Genomic DNA, 24,437 nt, shown 5'->3' on the forward strand with positions numbered 1-24,437 from the left:
GAGCATAGGTAGATTTACCTATGAACATAAATCCCTTAGCACATAGGCAGTCCATACATTGTAATTTTCTTCCTCCCTTACCCCTTGGCTTTCCTGCAACCCCATGGGAGAAGCAGGCAGGAAAGCAGGTTCTGTAGGTCCAATTCCAACAGGAAAAATAAGGAGTGTGTTTGCCTTGCATCTCCTTTCCCTAATCCTGTTGAACTCTGACAGTCAGTACAAAGCAGTTAGGCTGTTCTCTTCCCCCACTCCCATCTCCTAGTCCTATGGTTTTTGGCTAATCCTCAGTTCAGGGGTCTAGTTCAGAGGGAATGGTGGACTCTACGGGATTCAATGGTCTGAAGTTAAGCATCAGAGCAAAATCTGATGTCCCTGGCTCTGGGCTCCCAGGTCTGAGGCTGGCTCCTACCTCCTGAAGCTTAGGACAGAGGATCTCTGCAAATGAGACTCGTCAGCTCTCCCAGATTTTTTGTAGAATCTCCCAGGATGCATCTCTGTTGTCTGAACATGAGACACCTCTCTCTCCAGATGATGGAGAAGGCGTGTGCTCAGATACTAGGACACAAATACAATGTATTCTATTTATACAGCACTTTCATTTTATAAGGCTCTTTTATAGATGTTATTTTATTGGCTCTGAGGGCAAGCCTATAGGCAGGAATTTCTTCTATTTTGAAGATGAGGTGAATCAGGCCCAGAGAGGTTAAGGAACTTAGCCAAGATCACACAGCTACTTACTACTGAGCTAGTAAGCCAGTTCTTCTGGCTGGAAAAAGGAATGTGTCTCCCACTCCACAGTGGGTAGCATAGTGGGTAGACCTGTCCTAAATCTGAGGTCCAGTGCCCAGTGCAGATGGGCAGAGCAGGGGGAGGGGCTCACTTCTGGTGTTGTCTGTGGGCTGAGTGCCCTGTTTGCTGTGCTGTGCCAGTGTCTACACTGCTTTTTAACCCTTGCCATGTAAACAATACCACATCTGCTCAGAAAGGAAAGGATAAGAAGAAAGCCAAGTATGACAGCCTGCAAGAGTTGAGAAAGAATAAGAAGGAACTAGAGTTTGAGCAAAAGCTTTACAAAGAGAAAGAGGAAATGCTGGAAAAGGAAAAACAACTGAAAATCAACCGGCTGGCCCAGGAGGTATGTGTCTGGCTCACAGGCTAAGTGAGCATCCCCAGAACATAATTTGGTTGTTCCCCACCATGCTCCCAGGGAACCAGCTGGAGTTGTGTTCCCCAAGTGGAGTCCAAGGATGGAGTGAGCCCTGCCCTTCTGCTCAGTCTAGAATGTGTGATCATCCCACCTGCCCAGGGTCATGGAGACCACCTTCTGGCTTAGGTGTATGTTTGGCCTGGAGACTAGACTCCTTGCTAAAGTATGGGTCTGAGGCTAGCCTCTCTGCCCAGATTGTCACACTTAGGTTCACCCTTCACATACCTTGCTAGAGGTTTGAGTCTGTCCCCTCCATCCCAGCCCCACCAGAGTATGAGTCCAAGGCCAGACCTGTCCACCCTATGTATGAATATGAGGTCTTTCTCTGCACTCAGGGTATGACCCCAAGGCTAACCCCTCTGCCTAAATTATAGAACTGAAGTTAGCCTTCCACCCACTTGTCATCAGGTCTGCGTCTGTCCAGCCTCTCTCCCCAGGTTATGAGTCCAAGACCAAATTTCCCCCACCTGCATTCGCTCTGAGAGTATGGGTCAGAGGCTAACCCCGTTGTGCAGGTGAGGTGTCTGAGGCTATTCCCCAATTGATCAGGCAGTGAGTCAGGCTGCTTCCATCAACATAAGATGTATCCTAAGCTAGATCTCTTCAACCTGGACATGTATCTAAAGCTGTCCCCCTCAAGATATGACGAAAGCAGTCGTCCAACATGAGTAATTCCTATTTCCTAGATGAGTTGGGTGACTTTAACTCCCTAGCTATTGGAGAGGTTATTGGTTTGGCTTCTCTTTAATGCTTCAATGAATCAGAATGCCAAGCTGATTAGATTACAAAATCAGAGTAATGCTGGAAAATGTGAAGTGCATTAGGTCTGGCATTAGGAGCAAGTAAGCAACAAAATTAAAAATAAAATCCAACTTGTTCTTCTGGAACAAAGTAGCCTGGAAGGGGAAAAAGAGTAGAGTTAAAATTTTGGCATGTGCCAGGAGCCTACAAAAGGGCCATTTTTAGAGAATCCCAAGATCCCAGAGTTCATGGGGACCCTGGGAGCCTTATCCCAACTAATTCCAAACAAAGCACAAGTCCCTCCTCTGATTTTGCTAAGTGCCATTAGCTTCACACTCCAGCATCCTCTCCCTTCTATTTCCACCTCTTCTGGGGCCAGATGGAATAAGCCAGGGTCTTTTGCTGGATAGTGGACACACCCAACAGTACTCTTTAAAGAAGTGCTTCTATGCTGCTGATTTGAGTGCGCCACGCACGTGTGACTCAAGTGTGCCTCTCCTTTTTGCACTGGCTTTGGGTCCTAGGTGTCCGAGACAGAGCGGGAAGACCTTGAGGAATCGGAAAAGATTCAGTATTGGGTGGAAAGGCTCTGTCAGACACGCCTTGAGCAGATTTCCTCTGCTGATAATGAGATTTCAGAGGTAACAGAGCCCTTCTTTCCACATAGACCCTCCTGCTGACTTCAGAATGACCCAGTCTGGGGACAGTGGGAGGCAAGATGGCCACATCAGGTTCACTGTCCAGGGCCACCCCTCCCAGCCCACTCTGCCTTGCTCTCTTGAGGAGGGGGACATCTCTACATTTCTGGGCTTATCTCCTGAGTGGCCAGCAAGTCCTAACCCATCTGAGATGTCTCAGGCATGTTGTTCTGGAGCAAGGGTGCCCCTTTCACTATTGAGTTGTTCCAGGTTAGATGATAAACTGTATGGGCACCTTACTTGTCACACATATGAGATAACTTGGGACTGTCCTACATTTGGACACTCCTTCCTAGCCACTTGGTTTGGGCTCACCCGAGCACCCAGGTGACAGAGAAGTGACAACCCCATGATTCTGGTTGGAGGGTGATGGATTTCCAGCAGCAAGAGAAACAGGAAAGCATTATACTCAGTGTTTTATGAAGTGGAGCACTGGTCAGACAATTACAGAACTTCCTTGCAACCCTCCCCCAGATGACCACGGGGCCCCCGCCTCCCCCGCCTTCTGTGTCTCCCCTGGTCCCACCCCTGAGACGCTTCGCAGGCGGGCTGCACCTCCACACCACTGACCTGGATGACATCCCCTTGGACATGTTCTACTATCCCCCCAAGACTACCTCGGCCTTGCCTGTGATGCCCCACCCCCCACCCTCCAACCCATCCCCCAAGATCCCCGCGCCCCCTGTCCTTCCCTCATCAGGCCGTGTGAATGCCTCTTCTTCACCCTGGGTCCAACGCACTCCACCCCCCATTCCCATCCCTCCCCCACCATCTATCCCTACCCAAGACCTGACTCCTACCCGCCCGCTACCCTCGGCACTGGAAGAGGCACTGGGCAACCACCCCTTCCGTGCTGGGGACACAGGAAATCCAACAGAGGACTGGGAAGCAAAGAACCACAGTGGGAAGCCCACTAATTCCCCTGTCCCTGAACGGAGCTTCCCACCCACCCCAAAGGTACTGCGCCTGTTCTGCATGCTGGGAGGCAGGAAGAGTGGCTGGGCTGCTGTTTCCCACATCCTCCACTGCTCTTGTGAGCGGAGATGGGAAGAAACATCACCCCACCCCATTTTTGAAGAATGAGCTCCCAACCTGCCTGTTGTGGTCATCCTGCATGTGTTTGGTTTCTGCTAATGTTGAAGTACCATACAGTATGGTGAATTGCCTGTGGTACTTGTGATGAGCAACAGTGTATCTATGTCTGTTGGTTTCTCTTGGCTCCTCTTGGCTGGTATGGGCTGGTAAGGTTCAATATAGTACTGTGTTAATGAATAGCCAGAGCTCAGTCACGGCCGGTCACTTTTTGATATAAGCTCAGAAAATCTTGAATATGGGAAATGAATCCCCAGGTTAACAGGGGGAAACGAGGGGAAGATAAGCAGTAGAGCAGTATTAAGATCTTGTAAATGAAATGATAACACTGTCCAGTGCAGTGTTAGGACATTACAATGCCATTTTCTATGGAGTTAGCCAACTACATTGGCTTGAAGTATAATACCCAGAAATTTCTGGCCAACTTCCAGCTCCAGAAAAAAAAAAAAAAAATGAAGACAGAGAGTTCCTAGAAATCTCCAGATTTACTATATACAGACTAGGGATTTTTTTTTTCTTGGATGTCAGGAGGCTGAACAGTGAGCTTTCTCAAAAAGACATATTTCTTATTAATTGTTCTTAATCCAAAGACTATTTTGGAAGAGGTAATCCCCAAAGAAGATATGGAGGTTTGATCCCATGGAGAGACAAACAAAATATTCCTCTGCTCTAGTAGCCATGGGGCCAGGCTTGAATCAGAGGTAAAGCGGCTCATATCAGCTAAGGGTAGGAGCTTAGAGAGAGGACAGTCAGTAGTACCTGATCAGTGGTTTTTATTAACCTGCCCTGCATGGATTTGAGTCCCAGCATGAAAAACAGAATAAGCTTTTCAGAGCATTTGGGAAAGCTTGGAGGAAGGTGGGAATGAAGAAAGTGCCAGATGCCAAAAAGGCTGCAGCTTCTGGCAGGGGACTCTCAGAGGGACTCCCTCTGGACCTCTGATGGGTCCTGAGCCCTGCAGTTCTGACAGAGAGAAGTCTATCTGTTCCAGGGATGTCTTGTCCCAGAGCCCAGCCAGGAGCAGGTTCACTGGGGGCTGAGTTAGCCTGGCACAGAGGGCCATATCCTTCTTGTGAGTGCCCCCTATCAAGATGGGCAGCAGCTTTTCCTCAACAGATTCGATTCTACAAGCATGGATTGAGCACAAGCTTTGTGTCTCTATGTGAGGGGCAGAGGGGAGCAGGGCTGAAGGAGACACAGAGGAAATTGGCATACCTGTGCTCTCTAAGACTTTGCCATCTGAAGGATGAGCCACTGTCTGGCCAGCTATAAAAGGCACAGGTTTTTGTTTTGTTTTTGTTTTTGTTTTTGTTTTTGTTTTTGTCGGCAGCTACCTTTATTTGGGCCAGACACAGGTGTTAGATATTCCCATCAATCAGACCAATATGGCTTATGAGCAAAACAGATAAAAAGAGGCAGGACCAGTTACCATTTTCCATGTGTTCACAGGGTTTTTATTTTTGGTTTTTGAGCTGGCCTTGAGTACGAATTTAGAGAAAGCTAAGGAACACCAATGAAAAGGTCCTGTATTTACCCAATAGACATGTCATGCCCAGCTGCCCCTCTACTTAAAGAACAGAGCAGGAATGATGATGAAACTATCAGGGAAGGTGAAGTTTTCCAACAGAAAGCACACTTCCAGATCAGGTTTGAGACACCAGATCTCAACGCAGGACTTATGCTCTGGGAAGGATGCATTCTAACAGAAGGTTGAAGGCACCTTTGCAAAGTAAAGGGCTTAATGAGCTGAGCTTTGAAGGATGGCAATACATGGAGGGTGGGAGGAAGGGCATCGAAGGTACAGGGAACGTAAAGATGGTAAGGAGGAACCACCCCGGGTTTGAATCCTGACTCTGCCACTAGCTGGTGACTCTGGTCATGCATTACTTCATCTGTCTGAGCCTGGGTGTCCTCGTCCCTAAAATGGGAATGCTAATGGCACCTACCTGTTATGAGGATCAAATGGATTAATACATGAACTCATTCAAAGTTAATACTTAGGAGAATGGCAGGCACGTGGTAGGTGCTCAGTAGACATTAACTATGATCAGTGACAGATCAGGATACAAGAAAATTTGGGTGTAGCTGCAAACACGAGATTGGAGGTAAACTCTGCAAACTTTTGAGTCGGAGGCAAGATTCAAAACAGGATCCAGCTTTCTCGGATTCCTCCAAGAATCACGAAGTTCCCACAGTTAGTTCCCCATCAGAGCACAGGGAAAGGTTAAAAATTCCTCGACACAAGGAGCCTCTGAAACCTGGACCCTTGTGTCTTAAATGACATCAAAGCCAGGGCTATTCCTGACTTGAAGGCCAGGGGGCTGCTGTTTTGGTGAGCTTCATCCTGCCCATGCCAGCACTTTGGCCCTTGTACCGCTGCCCCTGCCTCATGGCATGCTCCGAGAGAGTCGTCATCTGTGCTGCCACAGGAGACGTGGGTGATCACGTGTCTGCATCTGCACCGTCAGCTCAGCCTCCAGCAGGCATCAGGTGGTGGAAACAAACACTTGTGTCAGCTTGGCACACGTGCCTGCCACATCACAGCTGCCAGAGGAAGGTTTTCAGGGCCATGTCTGCTGCCCAGGCACTGTTCTGTGTGCCCAGCATACTACTAAATCCTTCATTTATTCATTCAGCATGTTCAGTGAGCACCTACTAAATGCCAGACACTATGCCAGGCGCTGGAGAACCACCACAAAATGGGCAGCCCAGTCCCTGCCTGAGACCATCTGGTGAGGAGGACATATAAGTAAGCAGGAAACTACCACGCTACCTGGGGGGAGATGGGGGAACACAGGTGCTGTAATGAGCTGGGGTGGAGAGGAAAAGCTCAAGGGGTGCCTTATGAAGGCAGTGACACCCAAGATAACACCTGGGCAGGTAAAGCAGAGAGAGGAAAGAGCATATGCATAAACCAGGGCAAGAAAGCCTGGCATTTTGGAGGCTAAAGTGAGGCAGAGCCGGGAGGGTGAGGGGTGAAGGATGAGGTTGCAAAGGAAGGTGAAGAGACTCATGAAGGACCTTGCAGGTGAAGCTCAGTAGTCAGCGGGGACCCATGAAGAGTACGGGCAGAGCTGTGACCTGAATCGATTTGTCTTGTCCAAGGTGATGGAGTGTGTTAGAGCAAAGCAGACAGGTTGCCATCGGCTCTCCTGGATGCTACTCTTACTGGTCTTCACCGTCAGTCTTTGAGCCTCTGTACCCACCCACCAGGGACAGCAGATGCTTTGTGTGTGGTCCAGGGGATGGAACCGTGGCCGGAAGAAATAGCCTTTAGGGAGAGAGGAGGCTAGATGGCATCCGTGACCACTGAGAGAGAACGTTGAAAGTGTATCCTCTGAGTGACGGTGGCTGCTGGCGTCCCTATAACTAGGCTCTGGCTCAAGTCTCTGATTTCTTAGAGCCACCCAGTAGTTTCTGTGGCCTCAGAATGCGCTGTGGCCAATGAACTTGTCTTTCTGCTGAAGATCACACCCTCAGCACCTCCAACGGCGTGAATGAACCAGGCGGGCTCGGCATGTGCATGACGTAATTTGCATGTGTGTTGAAGTGCCCTGGTTGACCTGGGCCACCCCCACCACGACTTCACATGGGTTTCTCTTAAACTAACCCTTGTAGACATTTTGCCCAAGCCCACAGCCTCCACGAGGCCCTGGCGTGTCCACCATCTCCAAACCTGTCATGGTCCACCAGGAGCCCAACTTCATCTACAGGCCAGCTGTGAAATCCGAGGTCCTGGTAAGCCCCTTCCTTGGATCCTCTCCAGGGCATCTCCTGAGACAGAGACAAGAGCTGTCTCCTCTGGGTTCTGCTGCCTCTGGAGGGAGAGTTAGGTGGGATACAAACCCACATTAAGTGCCAGCTCCTGACTTCTCCTTGGCCAAGAGGTGAATCCACACGGGTATAAGCCAGGGCTGACAGGACCAGTGAAATTCTTCTTCCTCACTTGACCAGACGGCCTGGAGCTCCATCTAGAAGTGATAATGGCAACAGCTCAGACTTACTGTGAACCTACTGCGTGTCAGGATTCAGTGTGTCAGGATACTGAGGCACAGAGGGGTTAAGTCGGTTGCCCAAGGCAGAGCAAGATCTTACTACTTACTCCAGAGTCTTTTAGACTCCACAGCGCAAGCTCTTACCTACATTGCCATCTTGCCAAACCTACAGTGATTCCACTGGCCCAGGCCTCTGCCCCTAAAGCCTGGCGTGGCATGGTGCAGAAGGCCCTCAGGTGGAAAACTGGCCAAAGTGGATCCACTCAGTTTCTCCAACTCGTCGCTCACTCCTCACTGGACTGGGAGTGTGAGGCGTGGTCCTGAGGGGTGGGGGCAATAGAGTCTGCCCACTCCCAGTCACCTACGGCTGACCCATGTGGAACCCTCATGTCCCAGGGGTACCAGGCACAGACTGGACTCTCACCCACAGTGAGAAGAAAGTCATGCCAGAATTTTTCTTCCCCTTTCAAGGAAACCCTATCCAAATGTCAGGGCAGGACAGCTCAGATACTTATTTTGAGCTTTTGCTGTCCTGTCAGCTTCCCAAAGATCAAAGTTCATGCCCCTGCGATAACCTGCTGATGCATCCATGTCGCATTCTCTGGCTGGTGACAACCAGTGGCGTCTGCTTGACTTGAACTGGGCAGCTGCTGCGTCTGGGGGCGTCGGGCAGGCCCCTGACATAAATCAGGCTGTGTCTATTTGGGGAGGGAGGTTGGCAGGGCAGCCCCAGGCTGGCAGGCCCAGGGTTTGGCACCAGAGGGCAGACGAGACCTATTGGTAACGTCCAGTGTGGAACTTTCTATTTTTTTTTTTTCTGGCAGCCACAGGAGATGTTGAAGAGGATGGTGGTTTATCAGACCGCATTCAGACAAGTAAAGCGATACCTGTCGTGTGTCTGTAGTCCTCCCCGCCACCCCCATCCCTCCCACTCTGACTTCTCTCGCTGCTGGGAGTGCCAGTTGGCTCTGAAGCAGCCCCAACTACCATCTGCCAGAGCCTCAGGCCAGAGCTATGTTCCTGTTGCCTGCAGCCAGGAGTTGGGAACAGTCTCCTATCAGGAGGGGACCCTGGCTTCATTAGACCCCATCCCCAAGCTAAGAGCAGCAGGACCTTGAGGGCTCTGCTCTTTTGCTACTGTTTGTTCAAAGAAGAGCAGGCAGAGGGAACCCTCAGAGGGTCACCGAGGCCAAGATGGGCCCTCGCTGCAGCCCTAGGAGAGAAGAAAGGGGGGCCTGAGGTGTCTCCCTGTCCCTCCCCTGTCTTGTCCCCTCAAGGCAGATCACAGCTGTATGTGGCACTGGATCAGTCAGGAAGGATGTGGTAGCCCAGATCCTCCACCTGCCTGGAGTGTTCCTGTGCACAAGGATATGGACGTTTTTCCCCAGCCGAGCAGTGGTATCAGACAGGCAACCACTTATCTTCCCCCCTCCTGGAAGCTCATATTCACAGAGCCAGCCAATGGATTGGCTGTGTCACCACCAGTGAAAGAGATCCCAAGACAGAGAAAGACCTTGCAGCCAACCTCACCGATAACCCACCACAAGACCGCAGGCTGATTTGACTACAGGCAGAGCAATACAAGAGGGAGGTGTCAGTTTCACAGTGAGACCTGGGAGTCTGCAAAGGAGGCTGCTCCCAGCCCAGGCCTGGGGAGTGACAGGCGACAGCTAACAAGGTGTCAAGCACAGTTTCTAAATACGTTATGTATCTGAACTCGTTTAATCTTTAGAGCAACCCTAGGAGGTAAGTGCAATGATCACCTCCATTTTATAGATGAGAAATTGAAACAGAGAGGTTAGGAAACATGCCCATGATGGCACAGCTACTGTCAGACCCTGGAGTTGCATCCAGGAGGTCAGGCTCCACAGTCAGGCTCCTGCCTGCTACACCATCCTACCTCTCGAAGCACTGTGATTATGAGACAGATATTTAAAGGCCTTGTTGTTTAGGGTACAGACAGCTCTCAAAGAGAGAGAGGCTGGATGGTGAGAAGCCCAAGGACCTAGACTGGACGTCAAACCCTTGCTCCACTACCCCCTGGCTGGATGACCTGGGGCATAAATGTCAGTTTTCTGGGCCTCAGTTTCTCCATCTCTTGGATGAAGGGTTGCCCTCCCTCTTCAAGGGCTGACCAGCTGTAGTGGCTTATAAGTCTATGATCTGAACTCAAGACACAAATGCTTGCCATCTGGCCATCCTGAGAGCAGATTCTCACAGGGAGGGAGAAGGGGAAGCCCATAGCCAGCACTGCCCAGTTTTCCAGAAGAAATAGCTAGAAGTGGTCTGGGCCCTCAGGGAAAGAGCATCGACTCCATATCCTGCCTAGTGACCTCTCCCACCCCTGGATTTGCTGCATCCCTTCCTCTGTTTGCTGACACCCACAGACTGACCTGGGAGTGGCCTCCGAGCTGGGCCAGACTCCAGACTCCCAGGCTCTTGGGGGCTGAGCCTGAGCAATGAAGACTCGTGAGGAGGGAGGGCAGATTAATGCTCAGGGAGTTTGGGCCTCCCTGTCTGCTGATGCTTGTTCCTCGTCTTGTGCCCAGAACTTGTTTGCTGCATGCTGGGCGTAGAGAGGGCAGCGGCCTCTCCATGATGCTGGCCACAGGCCTGGGGGGGACGCTTGGTGTGGCCTAGGAACTGTGTGCTGGGGGTGGCTCCATGTAGTCTAGCAGGGCCTGTGTGGGCCCTGCCACTGGGCCTCTCTTCTGCTCCCACCTGCCCGTGGGGATGAACTGTGGCTTTGCTGCTCTAGGACTCGGCGTACCTGGACCCTCAGTCTGTGGACCCTGGGCTCCCACTCTCTGCGTGTGATTCCTAGGAAGGCAGTGTGTGCTGATTTTGCCCCCCATCTTCCTTCTTGCCAGCTTGTTTCTACCCCTTGGGGACACTGTTCCCACAGCCCTCCCCAAGCCAGAGCTCCTGAGCTATGTCTCCTCCTTCATCCTCCCCTGGCTAAGATTCTGGGGAGAACTCTTACATTCTAGATAAGCATTACGTAAAGAACAGTGCTGGGCATGGGGCAAGCGCAGACACCCCTGTTCCTCCTGGAGCCTGACATCCCTTTCTCCCCTCCCCCCAATCATCTTGTGGCCAGATTCCCCAGGGAGAGCAGCCTCTTGCGCAGTGTTGTCTTTCTTTGGGGTCAGAGCACTGGGTGGAGACAAGCTGGGCTTCATCCCCAGAACCTGAACCTGGTCTCTCACGGGCACCCGGAGGAACTCGGATAAGACCTGAATGCCTTGAAGCTGTGGGCAGATGATACCTTTGGCAAGGCTGACACTGGCTGCTCAGACCACCTGAACATCAGTGGGTGCCGCTGCCAGCTCCAGACGCCCACCCCACTGGAATGGTGCAGGGGTCCAGGGCTGGGCTCCTTCAAACGCTATCATAGCTTCCTGCTTCTCCCCAGGCAGAAGCGCTCTGGCTATTGGGGTTTCCCGCCTCCTCCCTGCATCTGCATCCAGGCCACATCTGGCCCCCCACGCTCTCCCCTGCCTCTGACCCATTCCTGTCTTTCCCTCTGCCTTAAGCTTGTTTCCCGCAGCACCCTCAGGGAACTCTGCTCTGTGGCCCTGACACCCTCCCTTTGCTTCCAGGATTTCCGGAAATATGAGGAAGACTTTGACCCCTACTCCATGGTGAGAAGATAACTCTCCTCCCTTGGGGAGTAATCCCAGGAGTAGGAGTGGGGGATTATGGTGTGTTCAGTGATGGTACATTCTAAGCCCTGGGGGTCCTGGGGATGAAGTGGGGCAAGTGAGGAGCCCCAAGGATCCCCAACTGGTCTTTGGGGGTGAAGGCTCCTTTCAAAACAGCACTGTGGTGTGACCCACAGGGCTGGTGTGACCCCCAGGGCTGGTTGGGGCTGAGGAGGGTTATAACCGCACATGCTGAGCCCTATGACCAGGTGCTGCGTGGTTTGCTGGGTGGCACATCTTCACCCAGCCCTCACGGAATTCTCACAAAGAATGGATCTGGGATCTGCGTGGCCACCTCTGTGTGTGTGTGTGTGTGTGTGTGTGTGTGTGTGTGTGTATCCATGTGGCCGCCATGAGGCCTGGGAACCCCCAGTTGAAGACCGATGGGTGTGGGGCTGGGAAGGGTCCCCTTGTCCATGTACTCTGTGGGGCCCTACCCTTACCCTCCAGGCAAACTCACAGCTTCCAACTGTCTGTTCCCTCTAGTTCACCCCAGAGCAGATCATAGGGAAGGATGTCCGCCTCCTGCGCATTAAGAAGGTACATGGGCACGTGGAAGTCAGGCGGCCACCACCTTTCTCTGCCCCAGCGCCTTCCCATCTCGGTCCCCTGCTTCTACTCTTGAAGAGACTCCTGAGCGACTCCTCAGATCCCATTTCTTCTCCTTTCTCCCCTGGGAATGTCCCCTCCAATGGTGGGACCACACACCCAGGTCCCACTTAGTGTCCCTACCCCCTTTTCTCCCTGATGGCACTGTCATTGGCCCCATGGCTTCTCTTGCCCTCTCTGTAGCCCTGTCAAGAAGCCCATAGGTGCCCACAGGCTGCTGTCTGCGTGGATCCCTGAGGCCTGTTTTTCTCTAACCAGGAGGGATCCTTAGATCTGGCCCTGGAAGGCGGTGTGGACTCCCCGGTCGGAAAGGTGGTCGTCTCAGCTGTGTATGAGGGGGGAGCTGCTGAGCGGCATGGTGAGTGGGGACCAGCTATGCCCCAGTTTGGGGATGGTGTGGTGGTATACAGGGCCCCCCAGGAAAGCACACAGCTGCCAACTTGAGGGGGCCAACAGTTGCTCAAGAATTCCCCGCCATCTGAATGGGTCCATCTATCCATTGAGTCCCACATGTTGCCCGTGGGCATTTGATAGTGCCAGGGCTATGGGTATACGGTGAGCCAGACTCCACGCCGCCCTCCAGGGGCTCCCCATCTAGTGGTGAAAACATGCTCGGAATTGTCTCATTCTGACAATAACAACATGCTAAGAGCTGACAGAGGAGTGGGGGCGTGGAGGGAAGTTGTGGGATCCTGAGGGGCCCCTAACCCCCCAAGGGAAGGCTCCCTACAAGCATGATACCTGAGCTGAGCCTTAAAAGATAAGTCAGTGTTAGCCTTATGATGATGGGAAATAACTTTCCAGGAAGAGGGGACAGCACATGTAAAGGCAAGAAAGAAACCATCAAAACCTTCCCTGTTCTTTTAAAAATAAGGGCCAACCGGGGCGCCTGGGTGGCTCAGTCGGCTAAGCGTCCGACTTCGGCTCAGGTCATGATCTCACAGTTTGTGAGTTCGAGCCCCGCGTCGGGCTCTGCGCTGACAGCTCGGAGCCTGGAGCCTGCTTCAAATTCTATGTCTCCCTCTCTCTCTGCTCCTCCCCTGTTCACGCTCGGTCTCTCTCTCCTTCAAAAATAAATAAAAACATTTAAAAAAAATAAGGGCCAACATCTGTCAAGAACTCACCATGCACCGGATGCCATTCTACGTACCTGCACCTATGCTGTCTAAAGTGTTCACGTGTATTAACTCATTAATCCTTATGACAACACCGAAAGTAGGTACTGTCATTACTTTCATCTTACAGCTTAGGGAACCGAGGCACAGAAAGGTTAAATGCTTGTTCAAGGACCCATGGCTGGCAAGTGGTGGAGGCAGGACTTGAACCCAAGCAGTTTTGTCATTTTGCTTTTTCTCGCCTTAAAGCCACTCACCTGTCAGGGTCTGAAACTCATCATTAGTGATTTCTTTTTTTTTTCTAATTTTTTTAACATTTATTTATTTTTGAGAGACCCAGCATGAGCAGGGGAGGGGCAGAGAGAGAGAGAGACACAGAATCCGAAGCAGGCTCTAGGCTCTGAGCTGTCAGCACAGAGCCCGACACAGGGCTCGAACTCACGAATTGTGAGATCATGACCTGAGCTGAAGTCGGATGTTTTTTTAACCGACTGAGCCACCTAGGCGCCCCAGTGATTCCTTCTTCCAAGTCCAAGAGCCTTTTCAGTACTCTTTTTTGAAGGAATCGGTGGCCTTGAAGGAGAAGCCTCGGGCCCCTCACCTTTCCAGGCCAGAGCAGGAATCCCATGGTCAGATCCCTCCTGGGATGTGCTAGGCTGCAGATGGTGGAATGAAGGGCAGGTGACGACATGGGCAGGTGACAGAGTGATAGGACAGTCACCAGGCTGCTGGCAGCCAGGCTTCTGTTGGTTACAAAGGGGAATCCAGTTCCCACCTATGGCCCCCTGATGACCTCAGGCCTCTCACAGCCATACTCTGAGCCTTCATTTCAGCTGTGGAGCAGGGCCTGCTCAGCTAGGCAGCTGCCATGGCCCACTGCTGCCCTCCTAGCCCATTTGACACATCTCAGTACCAGGTGAGTGAAGAGTTGCTGCCTGGCCTAGGAAAGACACCTGTCTACTGTGTCTGGCAGGGGAAAAGGACCAGAAAAAATGGATGACTTTCCCGGGTCCCTCCCTTCCTTACAAAGCTCCAGCCCAACCACTGCCTTATTGCTCCTGAGGCTCCATCTTGGGTTTGTACAAAAGGAAAAAGTCACCTCTCCCCAGACTCACTGGCCAGAGGAAACTGCAGTCTATAGTCTGGTCCCACACTGCTTTGGACTTGCCAGCAGCTGCTGGAAGTTTCTCCAGGAGCCTGTGTGTTTTAAGCCACTGCCACACCACAGTGTTCAGTAACACACACCACATTCCTGTGGCCTCAGGCCTGCAAGGCTTCTGGGTGATCTATTTCAACATAATCCAGAGAATGTTCCGTGGACACCAGAACTGAGAGAAATCCCTTGAAAAAAATTTTTTTAAGCTTCTGAGGTTGAAGATGTATGAGAAACCATGCACAATCTACCCACTTCTTGGAGAGCCACAATACATAGTAGCATGTGCAAGGCTCTGACAAGTCCTGCAGTGAGTAACTCTGCTTAGCTTATAACTCAGCTTTTCCCAAACTTATTAGACCATAGGTCATCTTATCCTGGAAAACCTTTAACATCATTCATTTATTCAAGAAATATAGTGAATTCTTATTTGTATGCTAGGTATTATGGTAAGTGCTAGGGGTACGGTAGCCAACGAAAGAGACCGTCCCTGCCCTCATGGAGCAGACAGTCTGGTGGGAGGGACCATCAATCAACAGACAGATATATGATTATAAATTGTGAAAATGCTCTGCAGGAAAAGACTGGGATGCTATGAGAGAACAATAGGAAAGACCTGCTCGAGATTGTGTGCCGGTCAGAGCCAGTCTTCTCTGAGAAGGAGACATTTTATCTCAGCACTAGAAGAGAAGGGAGAGAAGGGGCAACTGTCCCAGGTGGAACAGCATGTGAAGGCTCTGAGGCAGGAAGGAGCTCAGCCCTCTCAGGGGCCTGATGCAGACCGAGAGGGCTGAAGCACAGACAGGGACAGCTCACAGAACTAGTTCATGTTTCAGATGACTTCATGGGTAACACAGGTCTGCCTCCCTCCGCAAAAGTAGAGGCCTGAGCAAAGGCTGGGGTGGCGATGGTTCATCACTGGTGTCCTGATTCTACTGAGCTGGGGTGAGGGAGTGGGGACAGGGTGGGTAGGAAGTGCCCTTTGAGTAACCTAGTGGATTCCTCCTCCCATGCCTTCTGAGCCCATCTCAGAATTGAGGAGTGAGGTTCCTTCTATGGCCCTACAGTGACCCCCTGCCCCTCACCTTTGCCAAGCCCTGGGACAGGTACGTGTCATGTACAGGCCAGTTGACCAATAAGCCTCATTTTCCTGCAGGTGGCATTGTGAAAGGGGATGAGGTCATGGCGATCAATGGCAAGATTGTGACGGACTACACCCTGGCTGAGGCAGAGGCCACCCTGCAGAAGGCCTGGAGTCAGGGGGTAAGAGCAAACCCCCTCCATGTCTGCCTCCCCTGCCTGCCTGCCTCAAACCCTGACCTCTGCATCCAGGCCTTATAGTCAGGATGCCCCATCCCAGGGTGGGTATCCAGGGTCCCGGAAATTCTTGGGTGACACCCATATAACACATCCAGCCAATGGTCTCAATATGACAAGATGGGATTCAGAAAAATAAATGTCAGTTCTTGGCCTTGAGTCCAAAAAGCAGGTGGCACAAATACAGACTCCAGAAGACCTGGTGTGGCACGGCCTTCTCTAAGTGCACACTGATCAGGAATCAAAGGTGCTTGGGGCTACTAGAAAGCATTAAAAGAAGTAGAGGGCCCAAAATGGAGGAGGGTCTGGTGGTAGTCTGTTCTGTGCTCATTAGACAGCCACCTGGGTCAAGGCCACCACATAAGGTTTCCCTGGCTGTGCACTGCACAATCCGAGGGGGTGCCCTCCTACAGACTACAGTGTGGATGGTGCCCTCTCACGTTGTGCAATGCACAACCTGTGCAACTGTATGCAGGCAGCCGAGCCTGAGGTATTAAGTTCAGTGCCGAGGAAGCTGACCAGATGGGCCTGGGACCCACATGAAGGGATATGGAGAAGAGAAGATTCACGGGTAACATGATGACTGTCTTTGATTATCTGAAGGGCTACATTAGGGTAGAGGGAGCAGAAGAGTCCTTTGTGTTTCTTAAGGGCAGAACTGGATTGGATGGGGAGAGGTCCTGGGGAGAACTTTCAGTTCACTGGTAGGAGCTATATGGCATGGTGGAGGGGCCCAGTGATACTTCACTTGCTTTTTATTGGATACACCCAAGCCGAGGGTGCACAATGATGGCTAAACCAAGGATGGCAGTGATGCCATTGAGGGGATTCAAGTGTTAGAGTCAGAAAGCTAGGCCTGAAGTTCCCTGATTGGATGTGCATCAGATTGATCTAGGGAGATTGTTAAAAATACTATTTCTCAGGACCTTCCCCAGATTTCCAGGGGCATGTCTATGAGTCTAGAGTTTTAAGAAATCCCCCAGGTAGATTCTCACATTGCTGCCTGGCTCTGACCACAGATCAGCATTTGGGAACTTAGTGTCATTCAAGGGCTCATAAACCTTGCGCTCTATGGTTGTGAAGTCCCAGAGATTGGAAGCTTCCCCATGGGAAGAAGGCCCCAGCCAGCTGATCTTGAGCCACCAGGAATGGGAATGGAGTGTCAAGGGAAGACATGCCATCAATCCCTGAGCATGCCCCAGAGTCACAGGGCTTCTCCCCACAGGACTGGATCGACCTTGTTGTTGCCGTCTGTCCCCCCAAGGAATATGATGACGAGCTGTAAGTGTATGCGGCCCCTGGCCCTCTGCTTTCTCTTTCTCCTCCTCCAGAATCTTGGCTATCTTCTCCTAGTCTGCCCCCAGCCTTCCTCTAGCCTGAAGGATTGGTCCAAGCACACAGCTTCTAGGAGTAATCGATCCTAAAAACTCCCAGGTTAGAGAAAGCCTAGAATGAAGTCACTGTCCCCAAGCGTTGTCAGTGCTGCCGCCACGACTGTCTTGTCCAAATTCTTCTTGACATATGGAAAACTGAGGCCCAGAGCTGGTCAAGATCTCAGGCCAAGTGAATGATGAAGCTGGGACAGCCTCAGCATTTCTGATTCCCCACTCAGCACTTCATCCCCTGCACCATCATCAGCTAGTTTCCACATTTCTGTGTCCTTTACTATCTGGTAGTTCTTCCTGGATACGTAACTGCATTTCCTCATGCTGAGGACCACAGGACCACAGGCTTTGGCCCCATCCTGCAGGATCTTCAGGGAGCCTTAGGCCAGTCTCCATCTTGCTCTATGATTCTCTGTATGTCTGTCTCTCGATGTATATGTCCCTTCTCTCTTACCCTGTCCTTTTCTTGCTTCCTCTGTTCCTGACCTGAATCTGTGCTCTCCTCTCTTTTACTGTGTATCCATTTCCCCTCGCTGTCTGTCTGTCTCTCTGCCTCTTTGGTGTCTGACGTCCATCCTCATCACCTTCCTCCCCCCACCCCTGCACCCCGCCCACCCATACACTTATTCCTCATCTCACTGCTTGCCTGTCTTGGTTGTGCCTGTTTGCTTCCTCCGCCCTGCACCGGCTGAGTTCTGGGTACGTCTTGGAGAAATCAAGGTCCTGTAACAATTAATTCTGGACCCAGAGCCTAGGCAGGACCCAAGATGGTTGCTAAGTGAAGAGAGAGGTCTGCTGGAGCTCTGCCTGAAAATAACCAAGCCACGTTTTGTGTTTCCTGCTCTGCTCTGCGTATGTAGCTCTTCTCTTACCTCCTCTGCAGCCGAAAGCCCCCAGCTGGTCCGAAAGTTCCTTGAAGACCGTGCTCCCGTGCATAGACACAGGTTCCTCCTGCAGCTGGAGCCTGGCAGCCCCCCACGGTGAATAGGCAGGCGGGCTACAGGGCCCTGTCTGTCCATGCTGCATGCAGGGGCCATCTGCTGCCGGTGCTGGCAGGTTCTTTGGACTGGCATCTGGAGGGCTGTACAAGGCTCCATCCCTGAAGTGCCATCCCGACCTGCTGGGGGCCACCCTGGAATTTTGTCCACCTCAAAGACCCTCCCACTCCCACGGGGGAGCCAAGCAGAGCCCAGTTTGTAGCACACTCGGGACCTGGGTATACCACTCACCAGAGCCCTTGAGAACAGCCACGGGTGCTATGCAGCACCCATGCAAGTAGGATGGGGCAGTGAGCACCATTCTCTACTGGGCACAGACAGTGCCTGATGGGCTGGGTGAGCCCAGAGGAAGTGCAGCCTGGATATCCCCCCAGAGGTGTCCTCAGCGAAATGTGCCTCCCTTCCCTGGGAACACCACCCTCTGGGAGCCCCTGCTCTACCAGGCCCCATGCTTGGGCAGAGCCAGGGCAATTAGGAGGCAATTAAGGCTGGTCCAAAGAACCAGGGTTGGCCTATCTGAGCTGTTCATGTCCTGTTGTGACTTGTCATGGCCTGAGCCCTGCTTGGACCAAACTGTCCCCTGTGGCTTCTCTCTCCCTTGGCTCCAGCTCCCTTGACAGTGTCCTCTGTGGAACACTGTGGAGCCCAGTTTGGGGATGGGCTTCCCACTCTGTGACAGAGCTGTGCTCATGGACAGAGCTGGCAGGTGGCCATGAAACTGGTGTTTGGTGTGGCCTAAGGCCCGCAGCTGGCAGCATATGGGGCAGACTGAGGCCTGGACTTGTTGACTTTTCTGTTACAAGTTTCTCAAAACACGAGGACCTCACGCTCCCAAGACAGTGGGCCTGCTCTGCCCTGCCTTCTGGGATGGCCTCAGTGGCCCTATGTTTTCTGCCACTTATCATGTGCTCTTTGTAAGGGACCCCACACTGCCTTCTGGTCCCCTCCTGTCTCATCCCACATATCCCTTCTGACCTCTCCCTGGCCTCGTGTGCTGTGGCTATAGCGTCTGTGGAGCTGTGTGGGGCCTGCCGTGTGCTGCCTGTTGTCAGGCCCTGCCCTGGGCTGCGTGTGCACCCACAAGGCCTGCATCCGCCTGGTCTGCTTCTTCTTCCCCACAGGACCTTCTTCTGAAGTCCAGAAGGAGAAACCAAATTCACCCCTTGAAGCCAGCGAGCTCTGGACTCACCCTCCTGAACACAAAGCCTGGAACCAGCCTTGAGAGATGCCAGCCTGCAGGCACCCTGGAAACCTGCAGCCAGCACCCAGGGATTTCAGACTCCCACTGGCCCTAAAGTAGGGCTCCGTAAGGAACCCTGCAGGCCACTCTGATGCCCACCATGGAGGGAGGAAGAAGCTGTTCTGAAGAGGGCCCCTGGGATCCAGACTCTCATTTCTTGCTTCCAGCCCTGTGAATTTGGTTTCTCCCATCCCTGGGAGACTACCCCCTTGAATTTGAACAGGCCCTGACTCCTGGGTTTCTTTCCCCTCCCTCTCCTCTTACTTCTGCTAATTGCTGCCACAAATCTTCCTCTGAACTCATTAACAAAATAAACTGTTTTATTTTCCAGCTTCCAGAAGTGAGTGTGGATTGGGGCAGCAGATTCAAAACTCTCAAGTTGAAAAAAAAAGTACAAAAACAAACAAAACGTAAGGTCTTGGCCCTTATTCAAGAGTAGGAGACAGGACCCAGCTCTGGAATCTGGGTCTGACATAAGGACATGATCAAATGGCCAGTGGCTGGCTTTGAGGAAGGGGGACTGGAGCAGCAGGAGATGGGCTGGGCTGGGCTGGGCTGGGCTTTATGTCTTCTCAGAGACAGATGGCGGGAAATGAAGCCACGAGATAGGGACTTTGCTCAGTTCCAGAAAGCATAGTTGTAGGCAGGAGTCCCAGAGGATTACCTTTAAGTATGGGATGCCCCAGGTTCACTCAGGGACAGCATGACCACAGCTGCTTCTCCTGAAGTCACTAAGACAGGATGCTAGGGAGGGAGGCAGGGGCAGGGGGCCTATTCTGTCCATGAAATTCCATCCAGTGGAAAATCATGGAAGGAGGCAAGGGCTTGAGGCAGGAGGGTATAACTCCACGGGGTTGGCAGGGGGTAAGTCGAGGCCCCCCTGGTTACAGGGCCCAGGGATGCTCTCAGACTAGCTCCAGGGAAGAGAGAGGTCACCAGGGTACTCCACGACCAGGAGACATGGTGTCCCCAGGTCTCCTGAGAATTGGAAATGGAAGGTGGTTCTGATTCAAGGTGTTTCGGAGCAGCAGCTTTCTCCATTGAGGCCTCCTGTCTCTGCCGCCACTTCCCCTATGTCCTCAGAGCTCAGCTTGAGCTTGGCCATCATCATCTTCCACCTTTTAGCTGTAGCTCCACCAAGCCACATCGGCCCCCCCCTCCCCCACCCTAATCTCCATTTCCCAATTCCAGATTCCCCAGGCAGAATCTTATTGGGCCGGCTTACCTGAGTGGGTGACCCTGGGGCCAGGGACCAATCCTAGTTCCAATCAGCTGAGGTTGGGCAGGGAGTGGGTCGTGACCCACCCAGCATGACTGCTGAGGCAGCAGGGACTATGTGTAGCGAGTCATGTTCAATGGAAGGGGCAGAGAGAAAAAGAGAGAGAGAGAAACTGCTGGCCTTTTTGATCTTAGTGGAGACAAGGCCACAATGACCTCCTAATAGCTGGTTTCCAGAGACAGCAATCACACTGAGGAATTCTCCGTTTTTTCTTATCTGGCCTCCAACCTGGCTCTGGAGACAATTCCAAGACGAAGGTAAAAGGAGGGAGTTCATCTCTGCTGACATCTACTGCCTGCTGGGCCTGGGCCCGACCCTGGTCTCTGCCATCTCAAACTGCAATGACTGGAATTGATCCACAGCCCCCCCTGAGGAGCCTAGAGATAACAGCCAACGCTTAGATGGCATTGACTGTATGTCACGTACTGTTCTAAGCACTAAGTTCATCTGCTCCCCTTAACTCTATGAGGTAGATACCACTGTTGTCACCAACTCCATTTTATTAAGAGAAGACTGAGGGACAAAGAGGTTAAGTGACTTTTGTTAGGTCACATGGGAGGAGGTAGTGGAGTTGGCATTCCAAACCCCGGTGCTCTTGCTCAAGGGACCGTACCTTTCTCCACTGTATGTTGTATGGGGCCGGGCAACCCTCACTGGAACATATCAAGTTCCAGATTGTTGGCAGAACAATTCTCCCCACACGTGAAGAACAAATCGCGTTTTGCTGTTCAGTGATGATTACTTCCTCTTGTGACCCGCAAATACTGCTGTAGAAACCTTTAGCTTGTTGATGCCTGGGATCTCAAATTCATCTCCCACTATTCTTAGTTACTGGCACCTTAGAGTGAATGAGTTTATCAGCGCTTATCAGGACTTGATGAGTGACACAATAAAGAGGGCTTTGAGCCCCTGGTGAGAGAAGCAGGGTAGGAAGGTATGCCACTGCACAGGGTGGGAAGAGACAACGAAGGGAGGCCGGGGACTTGGGTGATCCAAGCCCTAAGCCATAGGTTTGTTTAGAGCAGGGAGGGTGTGTGGGCTACAACGAGCTTCAGCTTCCTTTTTTTACGAGGCCTGACTCCATCTTCATTATCATCAAGCAAATCAATTCTTATGCATTGGAAAGTGGTTCCATGTTAAACCCAAAGTACTCAGCTCTCTCCAGCAGACAGTGGCATTAACCAGGTAAGAAGTGGGAAGGTCCAGAGGAAGTGTATCGAGGTGGGGCCCTAAAGCAGCTCCCGACCTTCTGTGGGGGCCATGAGGAGCTCCGGTGAAGCTAGAGTCCACCAAGGGGACTGGGCCAGACATGAGATTCCGCGTCAGTGTCCAGACAAACCCATCCAGGCCCAGGACCGTGCACGGCCTACATTGCTACTTCTGTCCTGGGGCTCTGGCCAGGCAGCCACTAATCACTGATCAAAGGTGGCCCACAAGGGGAACCCCATTTGCCACCTTTGAATCTAACCCGCATCATTGGGTATTTGGGAAAATTGAGGCCAAGGAGGGGATGACTTATCCAGGGTCCGCCTAAGTTGGTGGCACAGCTGCCATTTCTACTACACTGCCCGGTGGGAAAAATAACTAAAAAGGCTGGGAATTCAAGGATGCCTTTTGACTCTGAACTTTTAGCATTTTATCCATCTCATTGAAGTTGCTTCCCACAGCCAGTCCCTGGGGATACTAAGCCGGCTTTGAGCCTCTCACCTCTGCATCTGGAAGTCAGAGTAAAAGGGTCAAGTTTACAGCCTCTATGCTTCCAGCACACCCCTTTAGGGCCTGTGCGGGGCTGGGAAGCTGGTTTTCACCCATTCCAGCCTAATTCCCCAGGCTGAGATGTGGATAAGAATCTGTTTCCAGGGTTGAAAGCCCTTTTCTCCTCCTGTCCCTTCTATGACTCTTCCCAGCTCCCTGGGGCCCGGGCTGGCCATGCCTCTGTGAGAACGGGAGGGAGCAGGAATGACCCCCTGGGAAAGTCAGGTGGGGCTGGCAAAGGCAGAGGGCAGAGGGCCAGAGAGCCTGCCATAACTGTCCTCATGGGACCTAGGATTTGCAGCCTACGGACCTACCCACAGGCCTCGGTAGAGGTAAGATTGCTACTAACTTTTAGGTGTTTACTATGTGTCAAGCACTAAGGGTATAGTGGTTTAATCATTGTAAGACATTACTAAGAGGTAGACAGACCGTGATGTTCTCTTCACTGAGGATACTGAGGCAGCAATACTTAAGTTACATGTTTGAGATTAAATAGACAGTAAGTGGCAGAGCCAGGATGCAGACTAGGCTACAGAAGTCCGTATCATTAACCATCATGCTATACTACCTGATGAGAAAGAAACCACACACAGAATGTGGTTTGGGGAGGATTAGGGAAAACTCCAGTCAGAAAATAATTCCTCTATGCTTCTATCTTCTCTCTGCTTCGTGGTGTCCTTCACACAGCAGAATGAACCTGCCAAAACCTGGCTCTCCTTCAAACTCTCCACGGCTGTCCATGCTGTCCTCAGGACAAGGTCACACCCCTCTGCCTGGCATTCAAAGTCTTACATTACCTGACAACTTTTCCACTCTGGTCGTTTGCTACTTGCTTCTTTCACTGCACTCTGGTTTCCAGGGCCAGTCACGTTCTATCACTTCTTTGCGTCTCTGCACATGTTCACTCTACCTTGTCCTCCTCGTGCCCAGGTGAACTTCTGTGCATCCTCCAAAGCCCAGGTCAATTGTAAAAGGGGAACACTGGGCCTGGCATCGAATAAGAGCTCAGTCAGGGTGAGCTCCTCCTTCCTCCTGAGATGGACCGTTTGGGTTGTGACAGAAATCCAATTCAAGATGATCACATCAGTGAAAAATCTAAGAGTATTTGATGTCATGTCTGGCTGGATCAAGTGTTAAAGCAGTGACATCAGGAATCTGTTGGACCATCTGAAATTGTCTGGGATCTTCAGAGAAACACACACACACATGAGACACATGAGAGAGAGATTTTAAGGAATTGGTGCACACAATTGTGGGGCTTGGCAAGTCCAAAATCTGCAGGGTAGGCCAGTAGGCTGGAGACCCAGGGAGGAGTTGATGGTGCAGCTCAAGTCCCAAGGCAGTCTGAAGGCAGAATTCCCTCTTCCTTAGGGGATATCAGTCTTTTTTCTATTAAGGTTTTCAACTGATTAGATGAGGCCCACCCACATTATGGAGGATAATCTTCTTTACACAAAATCTACGAATTTAAGTTTACTTATTTATTTTGAGAGGGGGGAGGGGCACAGCGAGAGGAAAAAAGAGAATTCCAAGCAGGCTCAGAGCTGTCAGCGCTAAGCCTGACGTGGGGCTCGATCTCACGAATTGTGAGATCATGACCTGAGCAGAAGTCCAGAGTTGGGTGTTTGACTGAGCCACCCAAGCACCCCAAAATCCACAATTTAAATGTTAATTTCATCTAAAAAATTCCCATACAGCAACATCCAGATATATCTGACCAAATGTCTGGGTGCTCTGACCTAGCCAAGTTGACTCATAAAATTACCCATCATACCATTCCTTGTCTCTACCCTCCTCTGGTTTGCTTCATTCTCAGATGACCTCTTCCCATGTGATGTCAAGATGGCCCCCAGCATTCAAAACATATTCTATGGCTGGTACAACCTCAGTGGAAAAAGCACATTTAGCTAATAGTCTCCACTCAATCCTGAGGTCTCATTCTGGTTAGCTTGACTTGGTGGTAAGGCCTTCTTCCCTGATTGGCCAGGCCTGAGTCACATGTCCACCCATGTAGCCCCACCAGCACCCCAGAGTCTGAGTGAAGGGAAAGAAGGGTTCCAAAAGGAAAATTAGATGGCTGTTCCAGAGGATAGGGAAATAGATCTGGGCAGGCACAAAGCGGAGTCCACTAAGGTCTCCCAAATCTCCC

The 24,437-nt window shown here is 51.6% G+C and overlaps 1 protein-coding gene across 1 annotated transcript in view; it reads left to right on the top strand.

Moving 5' to 3' along the window:
• USH1C (USH1 protein network component harmonin) overlaps positions 1–19,584 on the top strand; it is a 47,024-nt gene extending 27,440 nt beyond the window's left edge. The window contains 13 exon segments of the mRNA XM_053899923.1: positions 983–1,135; positions 2,473–2,589; positions 3,121–3,603; positions 7,357–7,476; positions 8,558–8,608; positions 11,336–11,377; positions 11,924–11,977; positions 12,305–12,404; positions 15,471–15,577; positions 16,842–16,912; positions 17,877–17,986; positions 19,137–19,250; positions 19,253–19,584. Coding sequence (XP_053755898.1) covers positions 983–1,135; positions 2,473–2,589; positions 3,121–3,603; positions 7,357–7,476; positions 8,558–8,608; positions 11,336–11,377; positions 11,924–11,977; positions 12,305–12,404; positions 15,471–15,577; positions 16,842–16,912; positions 17,877–17,986; positions 19,137–19,250; positions 19,253–19,380 — 1,650 coding nt within the window. The 3' untranslated portion in view covers positions 19,381–19,584.
• Positions 19,585–24,437: the final 4,853 nt, after the last annotated feature.

This window comes from Panthera pardus, unplaced genomic scaffold (assembly GCF_024362965.1).
Source record: "Panthera pardus isolate Hobbes unplaced genomic scaffold, ASM2436296v1 HiC_scaffold_12, whole genome shotgun sequence".
In the NCBI taxonomy this organism is placed as follows: domain Eukaryota; kingdom Metazoa; phylum Chordata; class Mammalia; order Carnivora; family Felidae; genus Panthera; species Panthera pardus.